This window comes from Papio anubis, chromosome 1 (assembly GCF_008728515.1).
Source record: "Papio anubis isolate 15944 chromosome 1, Panubis1.0, whole genome shotgun sequence".
Taxonomy (NCBI): Eukaryota; Metazoa; Chordata; class Mammalia; order Primates; family Cercopithecidae; genus Papio; species Papio anubis.
The window spans coordinates 4,959,543-4,975,944 of NC_044976.1; the positions used below are offsets into that span (position 1 = coordinate 4,959,543).

At 51.1% G+C, this 16,402-nt stretch overlaps 1 protein-coding gene across 1 annotated transcript in view; it reads right to left on the bottom strand.

Annotated features, from left to right (window-relative positions):
* Nucleotides 1-16,402, bottom strand: part of CHD5 (chromodomain helicase DNA binding protein 5) — an 80,847-nt gene that overhangs the window by 3,952 nt on the left and 60,493 nt on the right. Inside the window, exons 33-41 of the mRNA XM_031663976.1 lie at nt 16,248-16,380; nt 8,765-8,854; nt 8,018-8,155; nt 7,645-7,753; nt 6,300-6,432; nt 5,699-5,894; nt 897-1,060; nt 677-791; nt 517-570 (exon numbers count right to left, since the gene is read on the bottom strand). Coding sequence (XP_031519836.1) covers nt 563-570; nt 677-791; nt 897-1,060; nt 5,699-5,894; nt 6,300-6,432; nt 7,645-7,753; nt 8,018-8,155; nt 8,765-8,854; nt 16,248-16,380 — 1,086 coding nt within the window. The 3' untranslated portion in view covers nt 517-562. The remainder of the gene's footprint in view (nt 1-516; nt 571-676; nt 792-896; nt 1,061-5,698; nt 5,895-6,299; nt 6,433-7,644; nt 7,754-8,017; nt 8,156-8,764; nt 8,855-16,247; nt 16,381-16,402) is intronic.

Genomic DNA, 16,402 nt, shown 5'->3' on the forward strand with positions numbered 1-16,402 from the left:
CTGGCCCCAGAGAAGAAGGCCAGAGTGAACTGGCAGTCTCTATGAAATAAGCCCCCTCTCTTGGCCAACAACCCCCATAAAACCTTCAGCCACCCTCCTGGTCCTGGGCAGGGAGTGAGGGTGTGAGACAAGATGTGATGTCCGCCACCAGCAGGACAGCAGGGGCAGGACAGGGCTCCACGCAGGGACAGCAGTCTCTGACTTGCGCTGGGAACACATGTGCAAATGAGAACACACGTGTACACACAGGAGCTCACCCAAGTCCGCCGACCCCTTCACGTCCTGCCACCCCAGCCTCCCAGTGGACAGACACGTGGGCCACAAGGTGGTCCCAGGGCCAAGGGGGCAAGGTAGAGGGGCTCCAGGCAGGTGGTGACTCTCGAAGCCGCCGGAGGCAATAAAAGCTTCAGGACTTAGGGACGGGAGTCAAGTGCAGGGACGGGGCTGACTGTGGCCAGGCCTGATCTGCCAGCAATGGGGCGGCGGGGACGAAGAGCAGCACCCAGCAGCCCTCACCTCAGCTGGAAAAGAGCGCTGCAACACAGGGAAGTCTCGGGGACGGCTAGATATCTGTCAAAAAAAGAGGAGACCGGGCTTGCCTGGCGTCGGCAGCAGCAGGCAGGCCGGGCCCGGCGGGCACCCGTGTGCATGCTGCCCGGAGCGGACGGGCACCTACCGGTCACATAGGGCCCCAGGGGCATCTGGTTGTAGTTGACAATCCCTCCCGGTCCAGGGCCCCGGAAGTTGGGCCCAAAGTTGTTGCTGTACATCTGGGAGGAGCCGAAAGCGCCCTGGAGGCAAGGACCCAGCTTCACAGGTGGTCTCAGGCCCCCCACCCAGCCTCCACCCAGGGGCACGCCAGGGGGTCGGGCCGGGGCACACAGGCCGAGCCTGACCTGCTGGATGGTGGGGTCCCCGGCGCGGTTGGTCAGGCGGCTCAGGATGCTGCGCTCCGACATCTGCAGCCGGGCGGCCACCGGGGGGATGCGGGACAGCATGGATGGCAGCCGGGTCACGTCCGCCTTCATGTCGCTCAGCAGCTCCTCCAGCTGGTTCAGGACTGTGGTGGGAGGCAGAGGGATGGCAGGATGGAGGGATGGAGGGGTGAAGGGATGGAGGGATGGAAGGATGGAGGAATGGAAAGGTGGAGGGATGGAGAGATGGAGGGGTGGAAGGGTGGAGGGATGGAGGGTGAAGGGTGGAGGGATGGAGGGATGGATGATGGAGGACGGAGTGATGGACGGATGGACGATGGACGGATGATGGATGGACGGAGGCGAATGACGGAGGAACGGGGCGGATGGACGGAGACGGAGGCACGCGGAGGACGGAGGACGGACAGAGGAATGGAGGGATGGAGGGATGGAAAGAGGGATGGAGGGATGGAGGGATGGAGGGGTGGAAAGATGGAGGGATGATGGAGGGATAATGGAGGGAAGACAGAAATGGAAGGAAGATGGAGGCATGGAGGAATGATGGAGAGATAGAAGGATGATGGAATGGAGGGGTGGAAGGATGGAATGGAGGGGTGGAAGGATGGAGGGATGGAGGGAAGGGTGGAGGGATGGAGGGATGGATAGAGGGGTGGATGGAGGATGGATGGAGGAATGGATGGAGGAATGGAAGGAAGATGGAGAGATGGAGGAATGATGGAGAGATGGAAGGATGATGGATACTGAGGCGGTAATGACGGACGAAACGGAGGGCGGGCCGACGGAGGGATGGACAACGTAGGGACAAATAGAGGAACAATGGAGGGACAGAGGGACTGAGGAAGATGGATGGATGGAGGATGGACGATGGATGATGGAGGATGGATGATGGATGATGGAGGATGGATGGATGGAGGGATGGAAGAATGGAGGAAGGATGGAGGGATGGAGGATAATGGAGGGAAGATGGAGGGGAATGATGGATAATGGAATGGATGATGGAGGATGAAGGGATGGTGGATGGAAGGTGGAGATGGATGGATGGATGGAGGGATGGATAATGGAAGGAATGGATGGAGATGGAGGAATGATGGAGATGGATGGATGGAGGGATGGAGGGATGATGGATGGATGGATGGAGGACGGAGGGACGGATGTGCGGAGACGATGGACGACGATGGAAAGACGGATGGATGGATGGACAAATGAATGAAACGATGGATGGATGGAAACGGATGGAGAGGATGGAGGATGATGGATGGACGGAGGGACGATGGAGGGATGGAGGGGTGGATGGAGGGGTGGATGGATGGATGGATGGATGGAAGGGATGATGGAGAGAAAGGGGATGATGAAGGATGATGGGATGATGGAGGATAAGTGGATGGATGATGAAGGATGATGGAGATGGAGGGATGGAGGGATGGAACAATGAAGGGATGATAGAGGGATAATGGAGAGATGGAGGGACAAAAGATGATGGAGAGATATAGGGATGGAGGGATAACAGAGGGATGGAGAGATAATGGAGGATGGAGGGGTGGAAGGATGGAGGGATGGAGGGATGGATGGAAGGATGGAAGGAAGAGGGAGGGATGGAGGGATGGATAGGGATGGAGGGATGAAGGATAGTGGATGGGGGAGGATGGACGACGGAGTGACAACGGATGGCCATTGTTCAAATGGAAGATGATGCTACGGATGGAAACGATTTATTAGACAGAGGACGACGGAAACGGAGGCAATGACGGACGAACGGAGGGCAATGACGGCGAATGGAGGGACGGAAGGCGAAGGGACGGAGGGCGAAGGGATGGAGGGATGGAGTGGAGGGACAGAGGGTGGAGGGATGGAGGACGGAGAGGATAGGACAGAGAGGTGGAGGAGGGATGAGGGACGACGGAGGACAATGGAGGAAGATGGAGGAATGGAAGGAAGATGGAGAGGATGGAGGAATGATGGAGATGGAAGGATGATGGAGGTGTTGAGGGGAAGGATGGAGGGATGGAGGGATAATGTAGGGATAACAGAGGAATAATGGAGGGATAATGGAGGGATGGAGGGAAGATGGAGGGATGGAGGGATGATGGATGATGGAGGATGGAGGGATGGAGGGATGGAAGAATGGAGAGGTGGAAGGATGGAGGGATGGAGAGATCATATAGGGATAATGGAGGGAAGATGGAGGAATGATGGAGGGATAATGAACGGATGATGGAGAGATGAAGGGATGATGGTGGGATGGAAGGGTGGAGAGATGGAGGGATGATGGAGGGATGGAGGGATAATGAAGGAATGATGGAGAGATGGAGGAATGATGGAGAGATGGAGGGATGGATGGAGGGATGATGGAGGGATGGAGGGATGGAGGGATGGATGGAGGGATGGAGGGGTGGAGATGGAGGGATGATGGAGGGAAGATGGAGGGATGGAGGGATAATGAAGGAATGATGGAGAGATGGAGGAATGATGGAGAGATGGAGGATGATGGAGGGATGAGGGATGGATGGAGGTGGAGGATGGAGGGGTGGAGAGATGGAGGGATGTAGGGATGATGAAGGATGATGGAGAGAAAAAGGATGTAGGGATGATGAAGTGGATGATGGAGGGATGAAGGGATGATGGAGGGATAAAGAGGACGATGGACGACGCGAAATGACGATGATGAGACGGATGGGACGGAGGGACGATGGAAACCAACGAATGACGACAGATGGACAATGGAGAGACGGAGGGACGACAAAGACGATGGATGATTACAGGGACGGAAATGACAACAGAGGACGGAGGACAATGGATGGACGGAGGGTGAAATGACGGAGGACAATGGAGGAAGATGAGGACGGAAATGAAAGATGGAGGACGATGGACGACGGAGATATAGGATGGAGGGATGAAGGACAGTGGATGGGGTGACGGATGGACGACGGACGGATGACGGATGGACGAAGACACGGAGATTAAATATGACGATGCAGATGGACGGAGGAAACGATGGAGGGATGGAAGGATGGAGGGATGATGGAGGGTTGGAGGGGTGGAGAGATGGAGTGATGATGGAGAGATGGACGGATGAAGGAGTGGAAGGATGGAGGGATGGAGACATGATGGAAGGATGATGGAGGGATGGAGGGATGATGGAGAGACGACGTGGAAGATGCATGACGAAGGGACGAAGGACGATGAATGGACAAATGGAGGACAGATGAACGGGAAGGATGATGGGATGGAGACGATGGATGGACGGATGATGGACGGAGGGGCGGAGAAAACGAGACGGAATGACGGGAAGACGACGGAGACGGAGGGATGGGGTGGAAAGATGGAGGAATGGAGGGAAAATGGAAGGATGATGGAGGAATGGAGCAATGATGAAGGGATGATGGAGAGATGGAGGGATGAAGGGATGGAGGTATGATGAAGGGATAATGGAAGGATGGAGGGGTAGAAGGATGGAGGGATGAGGGATGATGGAGGGATGGAGGGATGGAGGAGGAAGGAGGGGATGGAGGGATGGAGGGAAATAGAAAGATGGTGGATGGAAGGACAGGCATGGAGGGATGATGGATGGATGGAAGGATGGAAGGACAGAGATATGGATGGAGGGATAGAAGGATGAAGGAGTGGAAGGATGGAGGAATGGAGGGATGATGAAGGAACAGAGGAATGATGGAGAGATGGAGGGATGGAAGGACGGAGGCATGGAGGAATGATGGAGGGATGGAAGGATGGAGGTGTGGAAGGATGGAGGGATGAGGGATGATGGAGGGATGGATGGAGGGGTGAAAGAATAGAGGAATGGAGGGATGAGGGATGATGGAAGGATGAGGGATGGAGGGGTGAAAGAACAGAGGAACGGAGGGATGGAGGGGTGGAAGGAAAGAGGCATGGAGGGATGATGGAGGGATGGAGGGATGAAGAGCTATGCCAGGGGAGGCAGCCTGAGAGCTGGGTCTTATTTGCAAGGGTGTATGACTGCACTCGCCCAGAACCGGGCACCAGGAGGTGCTCTGCACCAGGCCCTCCCAAGCTGCCAGGCAGCGTTGCCAAGTGGGGGACACAGCAGAAGCTTCCAAAGAACTCCTCCCAGGAGCCCCTCTGGGCTGGGCAGGGGCCACGGGCTGCAGATGAGCCAGCCAGAAGCTTCCCTCCTAAGAGTCCTCAGGGAGGCCTGCAGCCCCAGGCCCTGCTAGGCACAGGGTCCGAGTACACCAAGGAGGGCTGCAAGGCACGGGGATGGGTCCAGCAACTCTCACCACAGGGCCACTCCCTCCCCCAGCCAGCTGGGAGCCCCGAAGGCAGAACTGTGCCCCGTGACCACAGGCAGAGATGTGCAGCCAGCACCAAAGGTCTGAATCGCGGGAGATCTTGGGCAAACTACTTCCCCAACCCGCACAGGGCCAATGAGAAGGCTCCAGGCTGATGGGTATCGCCCGGGCTAAAGACACAATGCATTTAAGGCACGCTGTCAGGACTCAGAAGCCTTTACAGTTTCATGGTTTTGTGTGTCACTAGCCTGGGTCAGGGCCTGCACAGAGCAGGCTTGAGAAACAGGCTGGAGAAGCAAGCAGCCTCAGTTTCCCTCCAGGGGCGATGAGGGGTCTGATGATAGGACTGTCCCATCTTGGCCCAGAAGTCCACCGCCCTCTGGGCTGACATCTGTCCCCAGCCCCTACCCCATCAGCGCCCTCATCTACAGCCAAGAGCACTGGCTGGGCAGGAGGAAGGTTGCGGGGGCCACCCCGCGGGGGGCAGGGCTCGCTCACCCTTGTGCAGGACGGCATTGGCAGGCTTGTTCCCAGCAAGGGACTCCTTGGACAGGTGCTGGTGGCTCTCGGCAAGGCACTCCACTTCAGCCAGGCGGGCGTTGAGGGCCATGGCGGGGTGGTTGGGGTCCTGGGTCATGTTCAGGTACGCGGCCCTCCGGAGCTGCTCCTCAATGACCAGCGCCTGCTCCAGCAGCTGGGGGTAGGGGGCAGCGTCGGCCCGGCCCCTCCTCCTGAATGGCTACCCTCCGTCCTCCACCAGCGCCCGCCCCAGGCCAAGGCTCCCGGCAGAAAGGAGGGAAAGGAGACGTACTGCCATCTGCCGCCCGCCCTGGCCTGGTGGTGGCCAACCCTTGGAGCTGTCACCAAGCTGGGTTCTCTGTACCTCATCACCCCAAGGAGGCAGATACTCCCCAGTGGGGCCAGGGCCAGAGCAAGGATCCACTATTGTTAGTCGATGGACTTGCTGACTGCTTCATGGCCGTGTGACCCAGCTACATGCGGAGGGGTTGCTGTTCTTTAATTCCTTTGCCTTTGGGAGGGCCCTCCTGACACCCATCCCTCCCCGCCCCTGCAGCCCCTGGCCCTTCAGAAGACTGACCTTAAACCTGCGGGCCAGGAACTTGTTCTTCATCTCCAGGTAGTTGCCCTTGTGGATCTCAGACTTGAAGGGCTCGTTGAGGATCATGTACCGCGGGTCATTCTGGATGTCCTGCCAGCGGGCGTAGCCGTGCCTGGGTGGGGCACCGTTAAGGGCAAACCTGGCCATTAGAAGAGGGGGGGCCATAAGGGGAGGCAGCTTAGGCAGAGGGAGAGGCCAGCCCGGGGATCGGCATCCTGGCTGTATGCTCTCAGGCAAGTCCTTAAACCAGGCTACACGATGAACATATTGATGACACAACAGTGACAGTATCAGCAGACACTGACAGGTGCCCTGGGTACACCAGACACAGCCCTGGGGCTTCAGAGGGTTAACTCTTCACCCCAACAACCTGGGGTGCATACGTTTAAGTCCTGCCCCCAGCACCCGTGAATGCGAACCTTTTTTGGAAACAAGAGTACTTGCAGATGTAATCAAAAAAGGGTCACACTGCATTAGGGTGTGCCCTAAATTCAATGACTGGTATGCTTATAAGAGGAAAATCTGGGGCCAGGCGCAATAGTTCACGCCTGTAATCCCAGCATTTTGGGAGGCCAAGGCCTTGAGGCCAGGAGCTCGAGACCAGCCTGGCCAACATGGCGAAACCCCATCTCTACTAAAATTACAAAAACTAGCCAAGCGTGGTGGCACATGCCTGTAGTCCCAGCTACTCAGGAGGCTGAGGCAGAAGAATCACTTGAACCCAGGAGGCAGAGGTTGCAGTGAGCTGAGATCGCACCACTGCACTCCAGCCTAGGCCACAGAGCAAGACCCCATCTGAAAAAAAAAAAGAAAAAGGCCGGCCGCGGTGGCTCACACCTGTAATCTCAGCACTTTGGGAGGCTGAGGCGGGCGGATCACTTGAGGTCAGGAGTTCGAGACCAGCCTGGCCAACATGGTGAAACCCTGTCTCTATTAAAAACACAAAAATTAGCCAGGTGTGGTGGGCGTCTGTAATCCCAGCTACTCAGGAGGCTGAGGCATGAGAATCACTTGAACACGGGAGGCGGCAGTTGCAGTGAGCCGAGATCAAGCCACCGCACTCCAGCCTGGGCGACAGAGTGAAACTCTATCTCAAAAAAAAAAAGAGGGAAATGTGGACCCAGACAGACATACAAGGAAGAAGCTGTGATGATAGCGGTGGGGAGCGGGCAACGCAGCAATGCCAGGGATTTCTAGCCACCACCAGAAACCAGGAAGATTGAGGAAGAGCAAGGATGGCTTCCCCGGAGCCCTCAGAGGACTCTCCCCAAGGTCCACAGAGGAACAGGCAAGTGCCTGCCCAGACCGGCCTGGCCAAGGATACGTCACGATGCCCGCCAGCAGCCAGTAGTCGTGGCGCCGGTGCCAGATGTCGTAGATTTTCCCCGAGGACACAGCAGCCCGCTCCTCGTTCTGCCACAACGTGTGCAACTCTGGGAAACAAGCCAAGGTGAGCAAGATGAGAAGTGCCCCGGCTTTCACACACAGGCAGGCTTGGAGAGCCACTGCCTCCCTACTTGCCACTGCCTCCACCCCCAGAGGTCCAGTGTTCCAGTGTTGCTAAGAAAGGTTACACAATGGACTTCTATCAACCAGTCACACTCTAGTATAAAATTGCCACTGGGTAACTTTATCTAGACTCCTGGGACCCACAGTCAGGAAGCCTCAGCTCTTCGCCCTTCCTCCAACCCTAATACCTGTGAAGCCCCCATCTGCGATGTTGAACATGAACTTGAATTTCCCCTTCTTGTCCTCCTTCTTCCCCTCGTCATCTTCCTCTTTGTCACCATTTTGCTGTGTTTCAATGGGCTCCTTCTCCTCAGCCTTGGTGTCATCTGCCAGGGACAGATCACATTCTTTCATCCATCCAAAAAGCAGTGCCCAGGGGCCTCTCTCTGCCAAGCACTGGGGACCCAGGACACAAGTAGAATACATCCCCTTGTCCTCAGGGGGCTCGCTGACCCAGAGTCCCTCTCTCTGTCCTGGGCAGGGAGGCTTAGCTCCAGGCCCTAGTGCTCCTCCCCAACCACATAAGGACCACCCAGGAGCAGGACAGGAGAGCGCTGTGAAAAGTACAGCTCAAGTTCAAAGACACAGAGCTGCCTGAGGGGGCTGATCTGAGGACAACTGTTCCAGAACATTCCAGTGCCTAGAGGTACGCAAAGCTTCCAACTGAGCCCCAAATCCCCCAGGCCAGGCTCTATGACCAGCTCTCCTCTCACTCAGCGGCTGGGGCACAGCTGCGCTCAGGAGAGAGGAGCGGCAAGTCTGTCCCCAGCCCTGGCTGTGAGGTGCTAGTGAATCCAGGCTCCCACCTGCCAGCTCCAATCAGGCCTGGGGCCAAGGGGACAGTGCCTGGGAGACTGTGGGAGGCTGAATAATGTCCAGAGGGCACCCTCAAGGGACCATGAGGCACAGGTAGAGAACATAGAAGAGCCCCAGACCTGGCCTGAGTTCAGAACCGTCCCCTCTGCTGTGGATCAAGCTCAGCTCCAGCTTGTCCAGGATCTTTTCCTTCTCAGGAAGCACCTCCTCTGCAAGAAAAAGAGGGTTCGCAGCGTGGGGTGGGGTCCCAGAAAGCAGAGAGGACTCTGGGCTGGTGGCTTTCCACCCATAGAACCCTGTCCATCAATACGTTCTGCAGAGTCCAACAGGTGCCACCAAAAAGAGCTCTCCTCGGCCAGGTGCAGTCGCTAACGCCACTCATCTTCATGGGTGTGGGATCTGAACTGGACCACCCGAGGCAGAGGCAGCATCACAAAGCTGCTCCCAGAGGGAGACTGCCCATGAAACCTCCCAGCCTGAGCCTCCGGAAATAAAAGAGAAAGGTCACTCCCACCCCCCAGAGGACACGGAGCTCCTGCAGATAAAGATCACAACCCCTGATGGGGATGCACCCAACCCAAACCCAGAAAACAATGGTCCCCCACCAGCCAACACACAGGAGGCAGACAAGCACCTGAGGGTAACAGGACAACATCAGAGACTCTCAAACAGGGGTGTCCCATCTTGTGGCTTCCCTGGTCCACACTGGAAGAACCGTCTTGGGCCACATATAAAATACACTAAACACTGACAACAGCTGATGAGCTAATATATATATAATATATATACATACACACATACACACACACATATATATATGTCACAAAAAAAGATACAAAATGTTTTAAGAAAGTTTACGAATTTGTGATGATCCGCATTCAAAGCCATCCTGGGCCACATTTGGCCCACGGGCCACACAGGTTGAAAACACTTGCTCTAAAATAAGTATGTCCAGAGTGACCAAAGACAGAGAAAAAAGAAAAAGAAGGAAGAGAATCCACAGGGAAAGAATAAGACTCCCTCAAAACTAGAAAAAAAAAAAAAAAAAAAAAAAACAGATAAAATTTCTAGAAATGTGGGTGGATCACTTGAGGTCAGGAGTTTGAGATCAGCCTGAACAACATGGTGAAATCCTGTCTCTACTAAAAATACAAAAATTAGGCATGGTGGCAGGTGCCTGTAATCCCAGCTACTCAGGAGGCTGAGGCAGGAGAATCAGTTGAATCCGGGAAGCAGAGGCTACAGTGAGCCAAGATCACACCACTGCACTCCAGCCTAGGTGACAGAGCGAGACTCCATCTCAAAAGAAAAAAAAAAAGGAAAGGAAAGGAAATACCACAATCATTAACATTTTGATTGCAGAATTCTAAGATGTGCTCTAAGACTTCCGGCCCTTGGTGTCCACGCCTTGCAAAATCCCCTGGAAGGTGACGAGGATGGACTCGACCCCCCAGAGCAGGTTCCGTTTTGTGGCACGGGTGACCTTTAAACAGGGAGATGACCTGAGGAGACCTAACCCGACCACACGAGCCCTTTTCGCTGGCTGGTCACAGAAAAGGAAGTCAGAGATTCGAAGCATGGGAGGGTTTCTGTTCACCACTGCTGGCTTGAAGACAGACTAGGCTACATGGCAGGAATGTGGTGGCTTCCAGGTGCTGAAAATGGATCCAGCTGACAGCCAGCAAGGAAACGGGACCTCAGTCCTCCAGCCTCAAGGAACTGAAATCTGCCAACAACAAAGAGTGAGCACAGATGTGGACTTTACCCCAGGGCCTCCAGACGAGAACTCAACCTAGTCGATACTTTGATGTCCTGAACCTTGTGACATCCTGAGCAGAACACCCAGTTACACCACGCCAGGCGTCGGACCCACACAACTGCGAGCTCATGGTGAGTGCTGTTTTAAGCCGCTACGTTTGCAGTAATTTGTGACACAGCCATGCAAAATAATACAAATGGGAAGGTTTTAAAACACAGCTGTGCAAAGAAAATATACACGGAAGCTGGATCTGAGGATTAGTCAAAAAGCCTGGCAGAGAAATAGATAACAAAAAAGAAGCAAGAGATATGAAAATTTATCAGCACCCGTCTTTTGCTAACCTTGTACTCTGCTTTCTTCTTCATAGCATTTGGAGTCTGTGGTTGAACAACATGTATTTCTGCTTATTGTTGATTGCCTGCGTTCCCCACTGGAATACAAACTCCATGGAATGAAGCTTTCAGCTGTTTTGGTTCATTGCTTGTGTCCCCAGTGCCTGGGACAGCATCTGACACTCAGCAGGCGCTCTCTCTCTCTCTATATATATATATGCATGTGTATATATATACATTTGTTGGATGAATGAACCAATCAATGAGTAATAGGAATTCCAGAGGGAGAAAATAAACATAATGAGGACAAAGAAAATATTCAAAGAGAGAATGACTGAGAGTTTTCCCATAATTGATGCAGGACATAAATATTCAGCTTTAAGAATAACAGTGAGTCACACACAAGATAAACAAAAACTTCACTCTAAAAACAAAACAAAAAATACCCTCCATTGTAGTGAAGCTACGTATCACCAAAGACAAAGAGAATGTCTTAAAAGCAGTCTTTCAATGTGAGAAAAGACAGAAATGACAAATTTCCTACACAGGAGCAACAATTACACCAACAGCAGCCTTCTCAGCTTCTCAGCAGCCTTTTCAGCATAATGAATGCCAAATAAAAAGGGAAGAATATCTGCAAAGTGCTGAGGGAAGATCCCTATCCCATCTTCAACTGTACTAACTATTCAAGAGTAAAAGAAAAATAACAATGAGAGAATTAACCATTCCCCAAAAAACTGCTGAAAGCACCATTAAAGGTGTACTTTAGGAAGGACTTTGAATGAAGCAATGATGAACAAATAAGCAAACACAAACTGGTAAGAATATGAGAAGATCTAAAAAAGGATTAAAGATTTAGAAATAAGCGTAACAACAAATTTGGGAAAGTAAAAACAAACTGAAACTAAAATACTGGGCAACAGCAATGTGGCAGATGAAAGGGAAGTGAGTTAGAGCTAAAGCTATCTAAAGTCCTCATATTACTCAGAGGGATACATGTTAAAAATGTAAGAGTACAGGCCGGGCGCAGTGGCTCACGCCTGTAATCCCAGCACTTTGGGAGGCCAAGGTGGGCGGATCACGAGGTCAGGAGATCGAGACCATCCTGGTGAACACAGTGAAACCCCATCTCTACTAAAAATACAAAAAAAAAAAATTAGCCGGGCGTGGCGGCAGGGGCCTGTAGTCCCAGCTTCTTGGGAAGCTGAGGCAGGAGAACGGCGTGAACCCGGGAGGCTGAGCTTGCAGTGAGACAAGATCGCGCCACTGCACTCCAGCCTGGGTGACAGAGCGAGACTCTGTCTCAAAAAAAAAAAAAATGTAAGAGTACAGAATAAAACTGACTATAAACCTTCCAAATAAGTTGAGGGGGAAAAGACAAGATATAAAGAAAATTTGATCAATCCAAGAGATGTCAGGAAAGCAGGAAAAAGGAGAAAAAAGGATAATATATAAAGTACAAAATAAGACAGTAGAAACCCATCCACATACCTAGTTATTACAATAAATGTAAAGAGATTAAACTAGCCAGCTAAAAGACAGGGACCCTATAATTAGATTTTTAAATGATGAATCCTCTATACACTGTCTAAAAGAGACCTAAAACATTACAAAGAGATTAAAAGTGAAGAAATGAAAGAAAATATTTGTAAATCATGTATCTGATGAGGAACACGAATCTATATAAAGAACTCACACAAGCCAGGCACAGTGGTACACGCCTGTGATCCTAGCTACTCAAAAGTCTAATGCTAGAGAATTACTTGGGCCCAGGTAAAGCCCTCCTAGGCAACATAGTAAGACCCTGCCTCTAAAAGTATTAATTAATTTAAAAAGAACTCTTACAACTCAATAATTTTTTTAAAATCCAATTTTAAAATAGATGAAGGATCTGAAAAGACATTTCTTCAACAAATCATATACAAATGAGCCATAATCACATGAAAAAATATTCACCATCTTTATACACAAAGGAAACTCAAATCAAAATGACAATGACATACCACTTCTCACCCACTAGGGTGACTATACTCAAAAAAACAGATAATAGGCCGGGCGTGGTGGCTCAAGCCTGTAATCCCAGCACTTTGGGAGGCCGAGACGGGCAGATCATGAGGTCAGGAGATCGAGACCATTCTGGCTAACACACTGAAACCCCGTCTCTACCAAAAAAAAAAATACAAAAAATTAGCCAGGCGTGGTGGCGGGCGCTTGTAGTCCCAGCTACTCGGGAGGCTGAGGCAGGAGAATGGCGTAAACCCGGGAGGCGGAGCTTGCAGTGAGCTGAGATCCGGCCACTGCACTCCAGCCTGGGCGACGGAGTGAGAATCCGTCTCAAAAACAAAAACAAAAACAAAAAAACAGATAATAACAAGTATTGGCAAGTATGTGAAGAAACTGGAACCCTCACACATGCTGGTAAGAACGTGAACTGATGCAATACACATGGAAAACAATTCAGCAGTTTCTCAAAATGGTACAGAGAATTACCATATGACCCAGCAATTCTACTCCTAGATATATACCCAAGAGAACTGAAAACCTATACCCACACACACAAAAAAATGTGTACACAAATATGTACAGTAGCCAAAAAGTGGAAACAACTCAAATATGTATCACTATGAGTGGATAAACAAAACATAGTAGAGCCATACAATGGAATATTATTTGGGCATAAAAAGAAATGAAGTACTGCCTGTAATCCCAGCACTCTGGCAGGTCAAGGTGGGAGGATCGCTTGAGTACAGGGGTTCAAGACCAGCCTGGGCAACATGGCAAAACCCCGTCTCTACAAAAAAATACAAAAATTAGCCAGTGTGTCAGCATGTGCACCTGTAGTCCCAGCTACTCGGGAGGCTGAGGTGGAAAGATCGCTTGCACTCAGCGGGCCAAGGTTGTAGTGAGCCAAGATCGTGCCACTGCACTCCAGCCTGGGTGACAGAGCAAGACCCTGTCTCAAAAAAAAAAAAAAAAAAAAGGAATGAAGTACTAATACATTCCACAACATAGATGAACTTTAAAAACACTATGCTAAATGAAAGAAGCCAGACACAAAGGGCCAAAGTATTGTATTATTCCATTGGTATGAAATCTTCAGAATAGGTCAGTCCATAGGACAGAAGTGATTGCCAGGGGCTGGGAGGAAGAGGAAGAAATGGGGAGTGATTACCAATGGGTAAGAATAATTTATTTTTGAAGTGATAAAATGTTCTGGCATTAGATAATGGTGATGGTTGCACAACTCTGGATGTACTAAAAATAACAAATAGTATACTTTATTTATTTATTTATTTATTTTGAGACAGAGCATCGATCTTGTTGCCCAGGCTGGAGTGCAGTGGCACCATCTCGGCTCACTGCAACCTCTGCCTCCTGGGTTCAAGAGATTCTCCTGCCTCAGCCTCCTGAGTAGCTGGGATTACAGGCGCCCGCCACCACGCCCGGCTAATTTTTGTATTTTTAGTAGAGACAGGGTTTCACCATGTTGGCCAGGCTGGTCTCAAACTCCTGACCTCAGGTGATCCACCCGCCTCAGCCTCCCAAAGTTCTGGGATTACAGGCATGAGCCACTGCGCCTGACCTGAATGGTATACTTTAAGTGGCTCAACTGTATGATATGTTAATTATACCACCATAAAGCTGTTATATTAAAAAATAAAAAAAAAAAACAGGAATAGAAAAAGGCGTAACAAATATGTACTAAACAAAAGAAAGACCAACCCAAATCAGCAAAAATAAGCTTTTTTTTTTTTTGAGACGGAGTATGGCTCTGTCGCCCAGGCTGGAGTGTAGTGGTGCAATCCTGGCTCACTGCAAGCTCCGCCTCCCAGGTTTCCGCCATTCTCCTGCCTCCCGAGTAGCTGGGACTACAGGCGCCTGCCACTGTGCCCAGCTAATTTTTTTGTATTTTTAGTAGAGACAGGGTTTCACCATGTTCGGCAGATTGTCTCGAACTCCTGACCTTGTGATCTCCCCACCTCGGCCTCCCAAAGTGCTGGGATTACAGGTATGAGCCACCACACCTGGCCCAAAAATAAACTTTAAAGCAAAAAGTTTAAAGGGGGATAAGAGGGTTGTTACACAATAATTAGAAGCACATTTCACAAGAAAAATATTAAAAACCTGAACAAATATGCACTTGACAACCCAATCTCAAATGATATGAAGCATAATCTGGCATTATAAGAAGAAAGAGATTAATCCATAATCATAATGAGAGATTTTAACACAAGTCTCTCAGAAACTGACTGATCAAAGCAAACCAAATACTAGTGAAGATATTAAAAACTTGAACAACATAATTGGCATGCATTATCTACTGATCTAATGCATATATATATATATATATATATATTTTTTTTTTTTTTTTTTTCCTGAGATGGAGTCTCGCTCTGTCGCCCAGGCTGGAGTGCAATGGCATGATCTTGGCTCGCTGTAACCTCTGCCTCCCAGGTTCGAGCAATTCTCCTGCCTCAGTCTCCTGAGTAGCTGGGACTATAGGCACACGCCACCACACCCAACTAATTTTTGTATTTTTAATAGAGACAGGGTTTCGCCATGATGGCCAGGCTGGTCTCAAACTCCTGACCTCAGGTGATCCACCTGCCTCAGCCTCCCAAAGTGCTGGGATTACAGGTGTGAGCCACCATACCCGGCCCTAATGCATACAGTTAGAACCTTAAACCCAGCAGTTAGGGAACAGACATTCTCTTCAAGCACATATACAGCATTTGCAAAATCTGACCGTATTGAGCCAGAGAGCAGGTTTCAACAACCTCATATAGACTCATGTTTTCAGACCACAATGCAATTGAGTCAGAAATCACAAATAAAAAAGTAGCCCAATAACCGCCACTCTCTGTATGGTAAGAAAAGTCAAAGACCAACAGGCGAGGTGGCTCACACCTGTAATCCCAACACTGCGGGAGGCCAAGGTGGGTGGATCACTGGAGGTCAGGAGGTTGAGACCAGCCCAGCCAACAGTCTCTACTAAAAATTAAAAAAAAAAAAAAAAAAAAAGTCCGGGCACAGTGGCTCACACCTGTAATCCCAGCACTTTGGGAGGCCGAGGTGGGCGGATCACAAGGTCAAGGGATCAAGACCATCCTGGCCAACATGATGAAACCCCGTCTCTACTAAAAATAAAATTAGCTGGGTGTGGCGGTGCACGCCTGTTGTCCCAGCTACTGGGGAGACTGAGGCACAAGAATCACTTGAACCCGGGAGGCGGAGGCTGCAGTGAGCCGAGATCATACCACAGCATTCCAGCCTCGGTGACAGAGTGAAACCCTTTCTCCTTAAAAAAAAAAAAAAAAGTTAAAGTCCATTAAGTCCATATATAGAGGCCTGAGCTCCTGGCCTCCCCTCACCAGGGGGACTGCACAGGGCTGGAGTCTACCTCTCTGCCAGGCAGAAATGAGCTGAAGTACAGCCACCTGCCCTTCTCTGAACCCAGGCCTGCTGAGGCCAGACATGGCACTGGGGTGGGCAGACTGCAGGAAGCCCAACCTCTCGGCAGCTGCTCCGGGGAGGGCGGGGCCTTCTCCGTCTCCTCTGGCCGCTCCTCTCGGGCTCTCTCCTTGCTGGCTGGGCTCTCGTGCTTGTCCTCGCCCTCCACTCTGTCCAAGGCAGCTGGAAGGGCCTGCAGAGGGGAAGCCAGGAGA